This window comes from Castor canadensis, chromosome 7, assembly GCF_047511655.1.
Source record: "Castor canadensis chromosome 7, mCasCan1.hap1v2, whole genome shotgun sequence".
In the NCBI taxonomy this organism is placed as follows: domain Eukaryota; kingdom Metazoa; phylum Chordata; class Mammalia; order Rodentia; family Castoridae; genus Castor; species Castor canadensis.
In genome coordinates this window covers 32,154,189-32,170,835 of record NC_133392.1, presented here as the reverse complement: position 1 = coordinate 32,170,835, position 16,647 = coordinate 32,154,189, and the positions used below count along the sequence as shown (strand labels likewise).

Sequence of the window (16,647 nt, the reverse complement as noted above, 5' to 3'; positions counted from 1 at the left end):
GCCTCGCCCATGCTGGGACAGCCGTGGCTCCATGCTGGTCCCAACCTAGAAGTGACTGCAGGGGGTGGACAGGTGCCACCTGGCCTGAAGGCCAACGGGAATCTCCTGCTGATGTGGAGACTATGCTAGGTCTCTTGCAGCAGCTCTGCCTTTGAGGGCCCAAGACTGGAAATGGATCCCAAACTTTGGGACATTCCTGGCTTAAAGCCAAGAAGAACGGTGGCTATGGTGTGGAAGACAGCTGGGAAAGGCCCAGGCCCTCCCTTAGGCTTATTGCCTATCCTTCTTGGTCAGTCTGAGCTGGGTAGAAAGCAGGCTGGGTTCTAGGCAGGACAGCACAATCCACCAGCAGCATGGCCAGTCACTCAAACCACTTCTATCCCTTGGCATTCTCACAGAGATCAGTGCCCTGGGCACCAGCTATCCTGCCCAGCCTCAGGCCAGAGAGCAAAAGAGGCCCCACCCTGAGACACTGTCACCATGGCCCAGTGGAAATGCCTGAGGAGGGACAGCAGCAGCTTCCACCAGGCCAGGTCCTCACCTCCCACATAGAGGGGGGCCTCACTGTTGAGCGTGTAGTGTTTGCCGAAGTTGTCCATGGTCATGGGGCTGCCACCATCGATGGAGAGATTCACCATCTGGTCAAAGGTGACCAGCTCCACGGTGTGGAACTGCCCGTCGTTGATTGTCTCAGCACTAGAAGGAGATGGAGTGCCCCCACCCCAGGGAGTGGGCTTTAGCTTGGGCCATCTCTGCCTGGGCACTTCCCCAGTGGCTACTTCCCAAGAGGTCAAAGTTCTAGGGAGAAGACTGTGGGCACTAGTAGATGACACCTGATGCCATCTAGTCCCCTTTCTGGGGTCCCAGAGGAAAGCTGAGAACTTTGAGGCAGACCCCCTCCCCATTCAGGAAACTCCTTTGAGGTGAGGGTAGACAGGGAAGGAGGAGCCACTGCTCAGGCCTCAGTGAGAATCAGACCCAAGCTGGGGCTGGATTCAATGTCCAAATGACCTTTCTACTTGGGTCACCTACATTTCTAGTGTTTCCAACAACCACCTACTCTTGGTCCAGAAGACCCCATCCTGGTAGTCCCCCATCCCCTGAGGAGGACTGTGGATGTGAGGAAGCCCTACCTGTAGATGGCAGAACTGGGGTAGCTGCCTGGGTCGTAGCTAACACGCACATGGCCCTGGTACAGCTCAACTGCAATGTGGTCACTGTCGCCATTGTACAGAAGAATCCCATTGTCCTCTGCCGTGGAGACCTGACAGGCAAAGGCACTTTTTCTCCCATCCTACCCCTCACAGCAGCAGCACAGGTGGGACAGAGGGGGACCCAAGATTGGAAAAGCAATGCCATGTGCTAAAACATCCTCTTGTGCCCGACCAGCCTCCCCAGAAGCCACTCCTCCAGGGGGCACTGACAGAGGCTGGCAGCCCCAAGGTCAAACACCAACTACTGCCAGCCTGGCCAGGGCCAGACAAGGGGAGGCTGGGCCAGCTGATGCTCGGAAAGCATGTACCACGGAGCAAAAAACCTTATCAGTCTGCCTATCAAGGAAGAGGCAGATTAGGACTGTCACCTCTTAGGTGAGGGGAGCCCCACCTGTGTGCATCAGGAAGCTAGCTTTATGGGGTAGGAAGTAGAGAAGGGACAAGTTCAGGAACAGCTCTAGCTGAGAGCCAGATTCATCCAAACCTAGAAGGAGTCACTCAGGCAGTAGTATCTGTCACTGGAACCAATAGTGCAAGCAAGAGCTGGATTTGTGTTTGGGAGTTTGATCCTCTACAGATGTTATAAGGGCCATGATCTTCTTCTGCCCTGTCCCTCTTCCTGCTTGCTTCTGGCAAATACTCCAATCCCCTGCTCTGTAGAAGTGGGCACATGGCCAGCCTGGACCAACCATACTACCCCATTTCCTTGGGCCTGGCAGTTGGTCCAGGGACAGTCATGTGAGTGAAGGCAGGCCAATCAGAGAGCTTCCCTGAGATTGTTGATTGCTATCAAATTAGAGCCAGCAAGGAAGAGCCTCTTCTACTTGTTTGTTTTTGAGGCAGGGTTTCCCTGTGTAGCCCATGCTGATCTTAAACTCTCAATCCTTTTGCCTCAGCCTCCCAAATGTTAGGATTACAGGTGTGCCCCACTATGCCTGGCTTAGGAAGACCCTCTTTGAATCTGGAAATTGGACCTTCAGGAATATCAGTGTAAACCAAGGATGTGTTGGAAGCAATGGTTGGTTGGGGGTTGGGTGAGTTTTGTCTTGCTGAGCACTTCAGCTGGCTGTGGTCTTGCTTGTGTGGACAATGTGAGTAGATTGGGTTTTGGAGAGGTGCCATAGGAAGAATGAGCATGGTAAAAAGGCTGAAGTGTTCTGAGGAAAAGGAGAGGGGCACAAGAGAAAGGGGACAAGAAATATGTGGCTTTGTGATCAGGAATGGAATTGGGGGGGGAAGAGAGAGAAGGCTAAAAAGGACATAAAATTTTTTCTGGGGTGATATCCAGTACAATCCACTCTCCTCTCCAAGACACTTTTATCCAATTATCCATATTTTTCATTGGTGTTGTTGAAGTGGGACTTGCTTCTTCTTCCTCAACACGATGACATTCTGAGATAGAATTAATGGTGTGAAAAGGGCATTAGAGGGCCCTAGGCATCTCTGGTTCAAGACAAGCCCAGGTTTACTCTGGCTGCATGGAGCAGCCTCTCTGCAGCACTGGAGGCAGAGACTGAAAGGTTGAGATGAGAGATGGTGGAAAAGGACCCTGGCAAGTTTGGTTTTTTCTGGATTCGATCATCCACAAGACCCTCTCCATGCTATTGTGTGACTCAATAACCTTTCCGGCTGTGCCTAACCCAGCTCAAGCTGTAATTCTGAAATCCAGACAGGACTCTGATGAACACAGGTTCCTTCCAGTTCTCCTGAGCAGGGATGCACCCTGATGCTTTGGCTGAGGCCAGGGTCCCCTACTACCTGACCTCCTCCTGTGACCAGGTGCTCTGGACACGTACCTGCAGCGTGATGTTGGCCCGGGGCCAGTTCTGCAGGTCAGTGAATTGCAGGTAAGTGTCCCGATCCACAAAGTTAACGCTGAGCAACTTCTCACACTCGGGGCCACCGAAGCCTGGCAGACACTGGCACACAGGCCGACTGCCCTGGTCCACACAGTTAGCCCCGTTCTGGCACTCGGTCCCCTCACAAGAACTCCTGGCTGCAGGTGGATGGGGAGGGATCTCACAGAGCTGTCCACTAAGAAGAAAGGATACAGGTTAGAGAGGGCAGAGCTCTCACACAGTCCCGGAGAGAAATTCACTAAATGTCTCAGGAAGTGGGCCCTTAAGTGACAGAAGATGCTTGTCATGAGCTCCATTTTCTGGGAGAACTGAGAGCCAAAAGGACACTGGGACACAGTGTGGTCAGTTTCTGATCCAGTGGCATCAGTATTATACCTGGGCATGTAGGAAAGGAAACTCCATTGAATCCACTTTTTTTTGGTGGGATTGGGGTTTGAACTCAGAGCCTTACACTTGCCAAGCAGGCACTCTACCACTTGAATCACATCTCTAGTCCATTTTTCTCTGATTATTTCTAGAGATGGGGGGGTCTCACAAACTATTTGCCTGGGCTGGCCTTGAACCACGATCTTCGTGATCTCAGCCTCCCACTGCACCCAGTTTGAATCCACTTTTTAACAAGATCTTAGATGATGCATGGTGATGCATGTTTTTACTATACTGAAATGAAAACTGAGACCTAAGTCACAAGCAGGATGAGAAAAGACCCCAAATTACTAGAACCAAAAATAAAAGAGGGGACATTACTACCAACCTTATAGAAAAAAGTCATTAAAAGGGCATACTCTGAAGAAAATTAGATAGCAAAGATGAAAAAAGACAAATCCTTAGAAACACAAAAACTTCTAAAACTGACTTAAGAATAAATAGAACTTCTGAAATGACAAGTAAAGAAATTGAATTAGCAATCAGAAAACTTCCCAGGCCCAGATAGCCGCATGGTGAATTCTACCAAACATTTAAAGAATTAATATCAATTCTTAACAAACTCTTTGAAAAACTAGAAGAGGAAAGAACACTTTCTAACTCATCCTATGAGACTGTTACCCTGATACCTAAACTAGACAAAGACATCACAACAAAAATTACAAACTAATATTTCTTATATATATACATAGGTACAAAAGTCCACAGGAAAACATTAGCAAATCAAATCCAGCATAAAAATTATTATATATTCTGGCCATTTTGGATTTACCCTGGGAATGTAAGATTGGTTTAACATATGAAATTAATTAATACAACATATCAATAGGATAAAAAAAATCACATAGATGCAGGAAAAAAATCAGACACCTTCAACATCCTTTCTTGATTAAAAAAACAAAGAAAGAAAGAAAAACTCAGCAAATTAGGAATGGAAGGGAACTCAATCAACCTAATAAAGGGTAACCAAAAGTCACACACAGCTAGCATCATACTGAATGGTGAAAGACTAAATGTTTACCCCTAAGATGAGGAAGAAGACAAGGATATCCCCTCCTACAAGCTCTATGGAATATTGTACTGGAGGTTCTGTCCACAGCAGTTAGGCCAGAACTAAAATAAAATCCATCTAGATTAGAGAAGAAGAAGTAAAACTATCTCTGTTTAGAAGGCATGATGCTGCAAAAGAAAATCCTAAGGAACCCACTACTGTGCCCTCAGAACCAATTAAAGAATTCAACAATATTGCAGGTTACAAAATCAAGGTAGAAAAATAAAAACTTAAGATATCAATTCCATTTACAGTGGCATTAAACAGAATAAAATGTGAATAAAAGTTAAAATAAGTGTGAAACATTATCTTTGAAAACTACACGGCAGTTGTTGAAAGAACATTTAAAAATCTAAGTAAATAGGCATTCCATGTTTAGGGACCAGAAGGCTAACTATCGTTAAAATGGCAATGTTCCCTAAATCCCTATCGAAATCTCAGCAGACTTTTTTTTTGTAGAATTTGTAGAATTTTGTAGAATTTGTGTGAACCATGAAGTTCACACGAAAAATGGGGTGGCCAAAACAATCTTGAAAAAAAAGGACAAAATGAGAGGACTCACACTTCCCAGTTTCAAAACTTACTACAAAAGCATAGTAATGAGTCTGTATGGTGCTCGCATAAGGACAGCGTAGAAAATGATGGAAAAGAACTTGGAGTCCAGACTTACAGTCAGATTATTCTTCTATGTGAAAGTCAAAGCAATTAAATTGGAGAAAAAAATAGTCATTTCGACAAATAGAGCTGGGACAACTAGATAGCCACAACAAAACAGTGATCTTGGATACCTACCTCACACCTTATGCAAAAATTAATTACAAATGGACCAAGCATAAGAGCTAAAACCATACAACTCCTAGGAGACAATATGGATGGGTTAGGCAGCAGTTTCTTAGCTGCAACACACAAATCACAAGAAACTAAAGAAAAAAACATAAACTAGAAATCTTCACTATATATCAAAAGACATTAATCAAGAAAATGCTCAGAATGGAACAAAATATTTGCCAAACATCTATCTGATAAGTGAATTAACCTAAGATATATAAATAGTCTTTATGACTCAATAATAAAGAAGCAAAGACCTCAATGTAAAAATGGACAAATGACTTGAACAGACATTTCTCCAAAGAAGATATACAAATGGCCAAAAGTACATGAGAAGATGCTCAACCTCAATAAGCACCAAGAAATGGAAATCCAAACCACAATGTGATACTGCTTCACACTCATCAGGATGGCGAGAAACAAGACAGAGAAGAGCTGTGGGGAATGTGCGGGAGACGGAGCCCTCGTACAGTGCGGTGGGAACGTGCAATGGGGCAGCCATCAGAAAACAGTTCCTCCGCTAAACACAGAATTACCACCCGACCAGCCAGTCCACTCCTAGTTATAAACCCCAGAGAAATGGAAGTGTGTGTTCATCCGAAACCCTGTACACAAATATTCACAGCATCACTATTTATAACAGCCCCAAAGTAGAAACAACAGCAACAAAACCAAACACACACCTACACACCCACCCACCCCCCCAAAACACAAACAACCTAAACCAACTGATGACTGGAAAACACAAAGCGGTCTATCCGGGCAATGGCATGCTATTCAGGAGTGATGTGTTGAAACATGCTACAATGTGCATGACCCTGAAAATATGCCAAGCAAAAGAAGCCAGGGCAAAGGACCACAAGTTGTGTGATTCCGTTGTTTGAAATGTCCAGGATTTGTAAAGCATTGACCGGGACATTCGTAGATTAGTGGTTCCTGGGATGGAGGATGGTTTGGAAGTGAGTCTTTCTGGAGTCAGAAAAATGTTCTAAAATGATTGTGATCGTGGTCGCACAATTTTGAGAATATACCAAAAATCACTGAATTTTACACTTTGGGTGACAGGTATGGTATGTGAATTATACTGCAATAAAAGTGGTTTACATCAGGACGTGACTTCAGAGGTTCAGCTGGGCAGGGAAGTGACGGAGCACTGCCCATTAATCTGTACCCAACTCCCCGCCCTCTATCCAGTGAGTCAGGGACTCTCTGCTTGGGTTCTGAGCCATCATGTGATTTTCCCAAGGTCATATGGCAGAGACTGGCAGAACCATGGCTAAAAACCCTCCCCCAGCCATGGAGGGGCTCGTGCTAGCCCAGACCCATCTAGCAGACTCTCTCTCACAGTGGTTCCTGGGGAGCTCACCTGAAGCCCTCAGCACAGATGCAGGCATAGCTGTTGACTTCGTCCACACACTGGGCCCCATTCTGGCAGAGGTGGTCCCTGCAGTCGTCCTGATTCTCACTGCAGTTGTCACCTGCATAGCCCGGTGCACACTCACACCTGGGAAGGGTGTCAGCCACAAACTTAGGCCAGAGCTCAGCAGCCAGGGCTCCCACAACCTGTGCATGCGGCAGAGCCTCAAGTGCCAGTGGATCTGTGGGGACCCACAATCCATTTTGGCCAACCACTTGCCTATCAAATGAAGCACATGCTCCCCCCACCCCTTCCACTAATGGCCTAAGGACACTTTCTGTCCTGAAGGCCTTCTGCTCTCCCCATACCAAGCCGATTCCACCATACACGTTTCTACCTTCACACCTGTTGATTCTGGAACACCCTCTGCTCTCTCCCTGCATGGGCCAGTCACACTAATACCTCACCTCCTCCAGGAAGCCTCCATCAAACTCTCCAGCCCTCACTGATCAATCTCTTACCTGAACCCCCACTCTAGTCCAAATTCTATAGCTCAGCCACACACTAAGCAGATTGTCGGTGGTACTGGGGCTTGAACTCAGGACCCTGTACCAAGCATGGCATTCGGTTTCCACACATGAAGGATGACACTGGCAGTTCCAAACAGGCTATGTGTGACCCTGCTTCATTCTACCTTCTGAGGTCCAGTAACTTTGAGGAGGGGACATGCCACCTGATGTGGCACTGCTCTCTGGTTGGCCCTGCCGTCCTTACACTGGCAGCTCAGGAGGGCCACATGGGTCCATCATTTGGATGCAGGCTCTGCTGTAGCCCACTGACTATATTTATAGGCCTCTGTAGTCCCATTGCTAGCTTCCTGCCATGGACAGGCAGCTCTGGCTAGACAGCAGGCCCCTCTGGCTTTGGCACAAGGGCCCGGGCATAGTGCGAGAGCCACAGACCCCAAGATATCCTGCCCTGATGAATCTTTGCTGCCCTAGTGGGTGGGATGGGGAAGGGGCTCCCCAAAATGATACCATGCTTATGGGAGTAGCAGTTTTCAAACCCCTGACCTCCACACAGCTGTGTTTGTGTGGCAAGCACTTCCACTTATTCCTGTAACGATGATGATGATACAGGGATGCACTGCTGCCCAAGCCTGTGGGGGCTGGACAGGATTTGAAACAGAGCAACTTGGCTTTGGTATGGCTATACATTGCATGAAAGCGAGTACTACAGAACTTGCCAGGGCATCTGAGGCGGCCCCACAAGTAGCCAAGTTCTCGTCTCAGTGGCAGATCCACTGACATCCACGCTGCGGGATGGGTAGCAAGTGTGAGCACTCTCCCGTCAGCATGGCTCAGACCTTCTTCCCAAGTGTGCTCAGATCATGGGAGCCTTTGACTTCTGAGGGGCTTCTTGGTTTTTAGAGCTATCTGGATTTTTCCCCAGGGATAAGAAGTCGTGGGTACGGAATGGATAACTGTGGATGCAGTCCTTGGCTGCCAGACTCGACTGAAGTGTTTTTCCATGATGTTCTCACCTAATCCCAGAGACCATGCTACCTCTGCACTCAGTTTACAGGCGCAAACAGGCTCAGTCCCCAGCAGTGGGTAGCACTGACCTGGGCCCATCTGGAGTGCCCACACACCGGGCCTCATGCTGACACGGGTTCAGATCCGGGGAGCAGAAGTCTACCAGCTGCTCACAGGCCCTTCCTGGAGGAAGAAGTTGCAGGAGGCAGGAGAGAAGCCAGGCCCAGCAGAGCCTCCCGCCCAAGGCCCGGGGCTCAGGTTTGTGCTCTGGCTCCTGCCACTCTTACCCGTGTACTGCAGGGGACACTGGCAGGTGTAGTTGCCCACGCCATCCACGCAGACTCCCCCGTTGACACAGGCATGCTCCACACAGTCATCCGTGTTCACCCCACAGGTTGGCCCTTCAAAGCTGGTGGGACAGGAGCACCTGTGGGGGATACAAGGAGTATGGAGGAAGCCTGAGGCTGTCCATCAGGATCGTTATTCCATAGACCAGTGTTTAACCCAGGCTAGGCTCCCCATCAGAGGCTGTGGGGGTTATAAGTGAACAAGACCAGCCATGCCCTCAAGGGACCCACTCGAGGTCTAATGGTGGAGACACAGAGGAGACAGGAGACCCAAGGAGAGGTGGTGAGTGGCAGAAGAATGGAGTCAGGAGTGGACACACTCGTTGGCAGGGGGTGCTCAGGGCAGGCTTCCTGGAGGAGGTGATGAATTAACCTAACCAAGGACCCCAACAGGGTAAAACAGGGAGAGAAGGGAAGGGATTGGGGGCAGAGGGATGTGCAAAAGCCTAAAGTAAGAGGGAATCCTGCAATCGGTCTCCTGGGAAGGGATGTGCTCATCCACCCTGTTCAGGACTTCAGGGATGCAGACTTCAGGGATGGGATGAGTAGGAGATGGGTTGTAGAAGGTCCTAGAGGTCAGTGACCTTCAAACTGGGGGGTGCCTTCCCATGGGGCACCCAAGGTTTTTCAAGGGGTGTGAGGGTCAGAGAGAGAGGCCAGAAAAATTCACATCCTATACTCCAAATGTTCGCAGGAGCCCCTCCCTAGACTGACCTGCCCAGGACTTGGCAAAGGCACGCAGCTCCCACCCCAGTGCCAGGTGGGATGTACCCCAGGTGCCACGTGAAGGGACAGCTAGAACCCTGAGGGGCAGAGTGCGACTCAGAGATGCTCTTGTAAGTCAAGAGCATTCCGGTTCTCCGGTTCTGCAGTTATGCAGTCGTCAGCTGACGGGCATTAAAATACCTTTGAAGAGAAGTCACTCTGGGGTTTCGGACACAGAACTGGGACAGGTTTCAAAGAACTGAGGGACACAGCTATAATAAAACTCCTCATCCCTCTATCTCCAAAATAACCAGAATGGCTCAAGTGGTAGAGCACCTGCTTTGCAAGAGTGAAGCCCTGTGTTTAAACTCCAGTCGCATTGAAAAAACGAACTTTGTTTTTAAAGAAACAAGGTGAGTGGTAGGTATGTCGGTGCACATTTGTAATCCCAGCTACACAGGAGGCAGAGCTAGGAGGCTTGAGGTCTGAAGCAGGCCCCAGACAAAAAGCAAGACACTGTTTGAAAACTAAGCAAAACACAAAAGACCTGGGGGTGCGGCTCAAGTGGTAGAGCACCTGCCTAGCAAGCCCTGTGTCCTGAGTCCAAACTTCAGTATTGCCAAAAAAAAAAGAAGTTAAACTTGTAATGAAAAAACTGTAGCTGTCAACCTGAGTGGTGCTGGTGGGGATATAGCTTTACATTTTGTGGGGAACCTCTGTCCTCACAAGTCTGAAGACCACATCATTTTCTGTAGTCTAATTTTCACAACAGAGGGACTTCAAACTGGGGTGACAGAGCCACTCTGCATGGCAGAAAGCCCCCTCTGGCAGGAGCTGGGGACAGGAGTCAGGCGGTGAGGAACCACCCCTCCTACCTGGTGTCCCAGCTGCTGGGGGTGAGGGGCCTGCCCTGGTGCCTGGCACGAGGGTCTCAGCCCCTGTGGAGGAGTCCACAGAACAGGGACAGGAGCTTTGCTGGAGTCACCCAGGCCCTGAGGACTGGCCTGTTGTCAGGACACGTTTCCAAGGTGACACTGGGAGGAGAGGCCTCTTAGCATTTTATTTTTTACATGTAGTAATTTGGGTTCGCGGAGGCAGGTTTGGTCATTTTGTGGGCAGATTCAACATCATTTTCTGAAAAGCCAATTTGTCTGGCAGGCAGTTTATTTTCAGCAACTAAATACTACATGTTCCTCAGAAAACCTCAGGAGGAGGGGGCAACTGGGGACTCGGGAAGCAGGCAGTGGAGGGCTCAGGTGTGGCCACCACACTGGAGGGACTTAGGGATGGATCGTTAGTGTAGCATCTGCACTATGCAGTGGGAATTGTCCACTTGTGCAGGGCCACCCCTGGCTGTCCCCTCCCTGCAGAGGTGGTATGAGTCATGAGATGGGGAAGGACCCCAGAGGAGTGACCAGAATTTGGCGGCCTCACCCACCCAGTGGCAGCAGCCTCAACTGTTCCTTGGGGGCTGGTGAGAACCGGCCTTCAGGCACCTGAGCTGTTTGGCTTCGAGACTCTAAGGGTCAGTGGTGACTTATAGGAGTCTTAGATGTCCCAGCTTCCCCAGTGCTCCCACTGTGTGCCCTTGGCCATGGAAAGGAGGACCCCAAGCTCCAGCTAGTCACTGTGAGCATAGGCTGCATGGTGCCGACTCTCCCCTTGGCTCTCTTAGCTATTATGTCACCAGGGTGAAAGGGGATTGGGGAGCCCTCTGGCTGTGACTTGGTGCACATGTTAGCTTCTTCTGAGCCCACCCATCTCCTCCAGCACAGTGGGTTGTGGACATCCCCTGTGGGAAAGGAGGACACTAAGGCTGGGGTGCTGGGCCCATCAGTACCCCATCTAGGCTCCTGTCCCTCCCAGCCACTCACGTGAAGCCAGCGTCCTCGCCCTCCTGGGCATGACAGGTCCCCCCATTTCCACAGGGGTTGCTGGAGCAGCTGTCCAGGGACACCTCACAGTCTTGGCCCTGGGGAAGTCAGGAAATGGGACCCAGGGGAGATTTGGGTCATGTTTTCATTTATCCACCCATCCATCATCTATCCATCATCCGTCCATCCATCCATCCATCCATCCACACAGTGGGTTACAGATAACAGGTTCACTCAAGTGCTTGCTCTCAGCCAGGCCCTGCTCAGCCTGGCGAACATAACAACCCAGCTTTTCCTGGCCTGCCCTGCAGCGTGACAGAGGAAATCCTACTGTCCCCCTCACATCTCAGCCTCTACTCACCTTGTAGCCGCTGGGGCAGGTGCACCTGTATACCTCAAGGGGGTCATTGTGGCAGGTGCCTTGGTTCTGGCATGGGCTGGACAAGCAGGGATCACACTTGGCCCGGACAGCCAGAGTTGGAGGACCTGAGGTGACAGGGAATGTGTTGGTGCAGTGAGGTGGGGCAGCAGCACAGGGCTGGGCACAGAGCCTAGCCCCCTAGAATTCCAACCCTGCAGAAGTGGTGGGGTCCCCTCTCTCCAAGGTGATTTCTCCTGTGTGTCCATGGGGTGCTGCTTGCATCCTTCTTGCACAGTCCACCTTTCTAGCCTCTAGACCCTTCCCTGTAACATGATCAGTGACAGTCCCTGCCACACAGGGATGGAAGGATAAGAGCAAATCCAGGGTGCTTGGCAGGTTGGTAAGGTACACATGTGACAGTTAGTGTCACATCATCAATGTGAGAGCAGCACAGTCACTGTTACTGACATCTCCTTTGCCCCCTCACACCTTCTGAAGCAATCACCCCAGCCTGCCACCCAGGGACCAGGGTAACAGAGGTGGCCACCTCAGCAGAGAGGTGCCTCAGCATGGCTCTGCAGTGAGGCCACAGGGAAAAGGCCCCTGTGCCTTAAGGTGGCTCCTCTCCAGGCCCAAAGCAGGAAGGATCCTTCTCTGCCACCTCCCTGGCTACTGCAGGCTCCTCTACAGCTCCTCCAGGACTCACTGACTGTATAACAGGATGAAGGAGCCAGCAGCTGGGCTACCCGGGCACCACCTATTAGGGGCTTTAGGACCTCATGAAAATAGATAGCAGAACCAGCCCAGTTAGCTCAGGCTTCCTCAGACGGCTCTTGGAAGCGGTGACAGATCAGTTCTGCTGACAGGGTGCACGCGCCTACAGAAATAAAAACCCGCTTCAGCAGCAATGGAAGGGTGGGGGACTTCTGAGGAACAGGTGGGTTCTGTGTCTTGACCAGGTGCTGGCTACCTGCATGAGCTCAATTAGTGACGATTCAGCGAGCTCTTCAGTCACGATGTGTGTACTTTTCTATGCGTGTGTTGTATTTCGATAAGTAAAAACACCAGCACCAACTGTGCCCTGTTCAGTACATAGGGAGCACACGTTAGCATAAACTGACTTGCAGCCACCACAGAGCCGGCCCCTCAGCACCATTACTGCAGTGACAGCTTCCTGCACACAGGGTGGCCCCGGCCTCCTCATTAACCCACAGCTGTCACTTTTATTTCCAATGGTGGCCTGTGAACTTGCAGAGGGCAAAGGCCAGGCCCCATGGCCCCTGAGGCCCTCCCCGCAGTGTCCCCTGCACACAAAGCCTGGGCAGCCATTCAGCCACCTGTCTCTGCTCCTCAGGACCTCTGGGGCTGGGGCCATCAACCACTCAGTCAATCATTCCCTGAATAAGTATTTACAGATGCTGGAGGTGAGGAGCCGCCAAGCCAGACAAGCCACCAGGCATGCTCAGGCTGTGTTTTGCAAATGTCAAGAGAGCAGCAGCTGGTCCCCCGGCTCCACCAGGGACAGAAAAGGGTTTAAGCTAATAGCTGAGCACAATGCCTACCAAAGGGAGGTCCGAGTACTTGGTGAGCTGAGGGGCTGGGAGCTTCCAGAAACACCGCTGCTATTTTTATTTTTCCTTGCATAACCACGGGGAGGGATTATAGCCCTGGCCGTCTGAGATTTTCCTGCCTGGCCTTTTCATTCGTTATATGTCAGGACTGGAAGGCAGCCATCCTAATAAGCAGCAGGTGCTTTCATTCGTGTCGCCTGACCCTCTCCACAGTGGTCACCCCAGGGACACAGGAGAGTCTGGAAGACCCTCGCAGGGTTGGGCAAGTCCTGTGATCCCTGGTAGCAGGTGGTGGAATTGTAACCTGTACCCCCTTCTCTCGTACTCCTGCTCACCTTGGCATTCAAACTTCTTGGCAGGCGTGGTGAGCAGCAGCTTGCCCTCCATGTCCAGTGGTCCTGCACAGCGGGCAATGCCTGGTTCCTTGTAGCCAGTCTTTACCCAGCTGGACAGCCAGCGAAGGTGGCAGTCACAGTACAGGGGGTTGGCACCAATGGCCCTGGGACAGAGAACGGAGAGAAGCAGGCATTACAGCTTCAGGGGGTCTTCCTCCTGCTGGGCACTTAGCATCCCAGGCACCATGACCAACCTGTATTTTCTGAACATTGACCACAGCCACAGCCACTAAGCTACGCACATATGTCACTCACTTACTCAGTCCTCACTGTGCTCTACTGTCTCCATTTTGCAGGTGCAGAAACAAAGGCTCACCAAAAGTGAGGATCTTGCTGAGTAGCACACTGAGAAAGGGGGAGCTGGGATTTGAACCCATGCTGCTGGGGCCAGAGCCTGTGAATTCAATGCCACTAGCAGTTAGTGCTGTGAGGACATGGCTGTTTTTCTTCTCTGGGTCTTTAAGACGCAGAGCCGAGCCTCCCATGGAGTAAGTAATTTCCCTGGGTCACAAGCCTGTGAAGGGCAGCTCGTGGATCCAGACTCAGGGCTATCTGCCTTGGAAGCCCATTCCCCTTTTCATTTCATTTTTAATTAAACAAAAAAAAAAACATGCATTCTTATTGCAAGCCCTTTCAAACACTGCAGACAAAAACAAGTCCCCTTCCCACACGATACTGTGACCGTATTAAGTGCCACTGAGCTATAAAAGGTTAATTTTATATTATATAAAGTTGACCTCAATTTTTTTTAAGGTACATTTTTGTGTTGCTGATGGGAGTACAAAATGGTATAACGCCTGGAAAGAAATTTTTTTATGTTAATCAAATTACCTGTGCAGTGCCTTTGGACATAGCAATTCGGTTTCTGGATGTTTCTGTCACAGAAATACCTGTCACCTATTTGATGACATTGTTTGTCACAGAAAGACCAGTGTTATGGATTGACTGTTGACATTTAATTGCCATTGAGACAGTGTTAAGAGGCGGCCCTTTAAGACAGGGTAAGATTAGCAGGGTGCTGCACTCAGTCTCCCAGGGGTAGGTTAGCAGTCACAGGAGAGGGCTTCTGACAGAGGAACAGGTTTGGCTTAGTTATTTTTCTGACAGGGCCTCACATTTTTGCCCGCGCCTGCCTGAACTATGATCCTCCTGCCTATGCCTTCCACAGAGCTGGAATGACAGGCACACACCACCATGCCTGGCTTTTTGGTTGAGACGGAGTCTCACTAACTTTTTGCCTGGGACACCCTTGAACTGCAATCCTCCAGTTCTCCAGCTGGGAATATAGGTATGAGCCAGTGCACCCAGCTGTCCTAATCTTTTAAAGCAACAGAAATTGGACTGACAGCTGGAAACCACCACTGTCACTGCTCTCCACAGAGGCCCACATGGTTGCACGGTCACTGTGCTCAGGTGGGCCACTTCCAGCCCTTTCCCACACTGACACAGCTGCTCTTCCTCCTGGATCACATCTACTGCCTGACAGCTTGCTTCTCATCACCAAGCAGCAAGCCTGGAACTCTCCCAGGTCTGCACATGGAGCCACCTCACAGGAGCCACACTGTGTCACAGTTACCCAAAGAATGGAGCCGTGGTTGATGGAGCAATTCCTTGTTGCCCAGCACTCTGGTAGTTCTAACAGCAGTGAACACTGGTACGTGCCTCTGTGTGAGGTGGGAGCATTCTCTAGAACAGATGTCTGAGCCCACCAGCCAGCCTTCTGCGCCTGCACCCTTACATCTGGACAGCTTCCTGCCATTTGCACCAATGCCACGGCAAGCCATGGTGAGAGACATAGAGATGGATAAGCATGTATTTGGCAGAAAGAAGAGGCAAATAGAAAAATCAGTGCCTGACTTTCAATATCAATCTTATTTGCAAACTACAAGGCCATATAACATTAATGAAAACCAGAGTGTTCATTAAGTCACCAATGAACACACTGCCATTTCCCACCTGTTTTTGGAGTACAGAGGAGGAAGTGGACCTTCCCCCCCAACCCACCCCGCAACCATGTGCACGGCCTGATACACGCAGCAGTGGCTCTAAGCAGGAATTCCCCAAAATAGTGCAGCTGACGCTGCGTGATCTTATAAAACAGGCTGAATCAGACTTGGACTCCAGCCCCACCGCAGCTGCTCCCCGCCCAGGTGACCTTGAGCTGCTCACTTAACATCTCTGGGGCTCACTTTATGATTCAATAAAAAGACTACGATCTGGAGGTGAAGAAAGACAAGCACATATAACCTAGGAAGGGCTCTGAGGGAATCGCGCAGCTCAGGAAAGAAGGCAGGTGCAACCTCTACCCTTTAAATCTCTGCCCTTCTGTGCTGACGGCATCCATCCTGGCTAATGGGGTGGGCGAGACACCATCCTCTTTCCACTGAGCGGCACCAGCAACTCTCAGATGCTTTGAGACTTGGGAGCAACGGTGTGTTGAATAACAAAGACTTCTTAAAATAACAGGAATACAAAAATTGTGGCGTACTTGGAATGTTTACATTCACCAGATTGCTTTTTATATTAATGAAAAGCACAATGTAACATAGCTCTATTTTTAAAGATGAGTACAGGATTGGCAGTGCACTGGAAGGACGAAGGCCCGGTAATGAACATGAGGTAAAAGTGTATTCGGAACAGCTATTTCCGTCAGTCCTGCAGATTATTTTAGAAAAGATGTCAAAAAGACTGAGCCTGAAGCCATGAATGTGGATCCTTCCCCAAATGCCAGGCAAGAGCAGGAGTTCCCCCATAAAGGGCAGCAAGGTGGCACCTCAAATACGTGTGTCCCTTCCCAACTCTGGATAATAAAACCCACAGGATCAAAGTCACATAAAAACTATTCAAAAACTTAAATCCTGACTGACCCATACATGACGTTACTCGTTCCTTCACTGAGCAGATCTGAGCCACACGGAAACTCAACATTTTCACCTTTCATGTATGCAAGACTGGGTTTTTGCAGCTCAGGTAACATATCCTCTCTTCAGTAGAACTTGTTCCCTTTCATCTGGGGAACCATTTTTTCCAGTGGAAACTACAGTGAAGTATAATTTATATGTGTTACTCAAAAATGTAAAAGATTCAGAAGGCTGAGGCAGGAGGATCTTGAATTTGAAGCCAG

General features: G+C 49.7%; 1 protein-coding gene across 1 annotated transcript in view; it reads right to left on the bottom strand.

The window, feature by feature from the left end:
- Slit1 (slit guidance ligand 1) overlaps positions 1–16,647 on the bottom strand; it is a 165,100-nt gene that overhangs the window by 4,978 nt on the left and 143,475 nt on the right. Inside the window, exons 26-34 of the mRNA XM_074078625.1 lie at positions 13,464–13,627; positions 11,558–11,682; positions 11,197–11,294; positions 8,558–8,697; positions 8,360–8,453; positions 6,745–6,882; positions 3,011–3,248; positions 1,134–1,264; positions 542–696 (exon numbers count right to left, since the gene is read on the bottom strand). Coding sequence (XP_073934726.1) covers positions 542–696; positions 1,134–1,264; positions 3,011–3,248; positions 6,745–6,882; positions 8,360–8,453; positions 8,558–8,697; positions 11,197–11,294; positions 11,558–11,682; positions 13,464–13,627 — 1,283 coding nt within the window. The remainder of the gene's footprint in view (positions 1–541; positions 697–1,133; positions 1,265–3,010; positions 3,249–6,744; positions 6,883–8,359; positions 8,454–8,557; positions 8,698–11,196; positions 11,295–11,557; positions 11,683–13,463; positions 13,628–16,647) is intronic.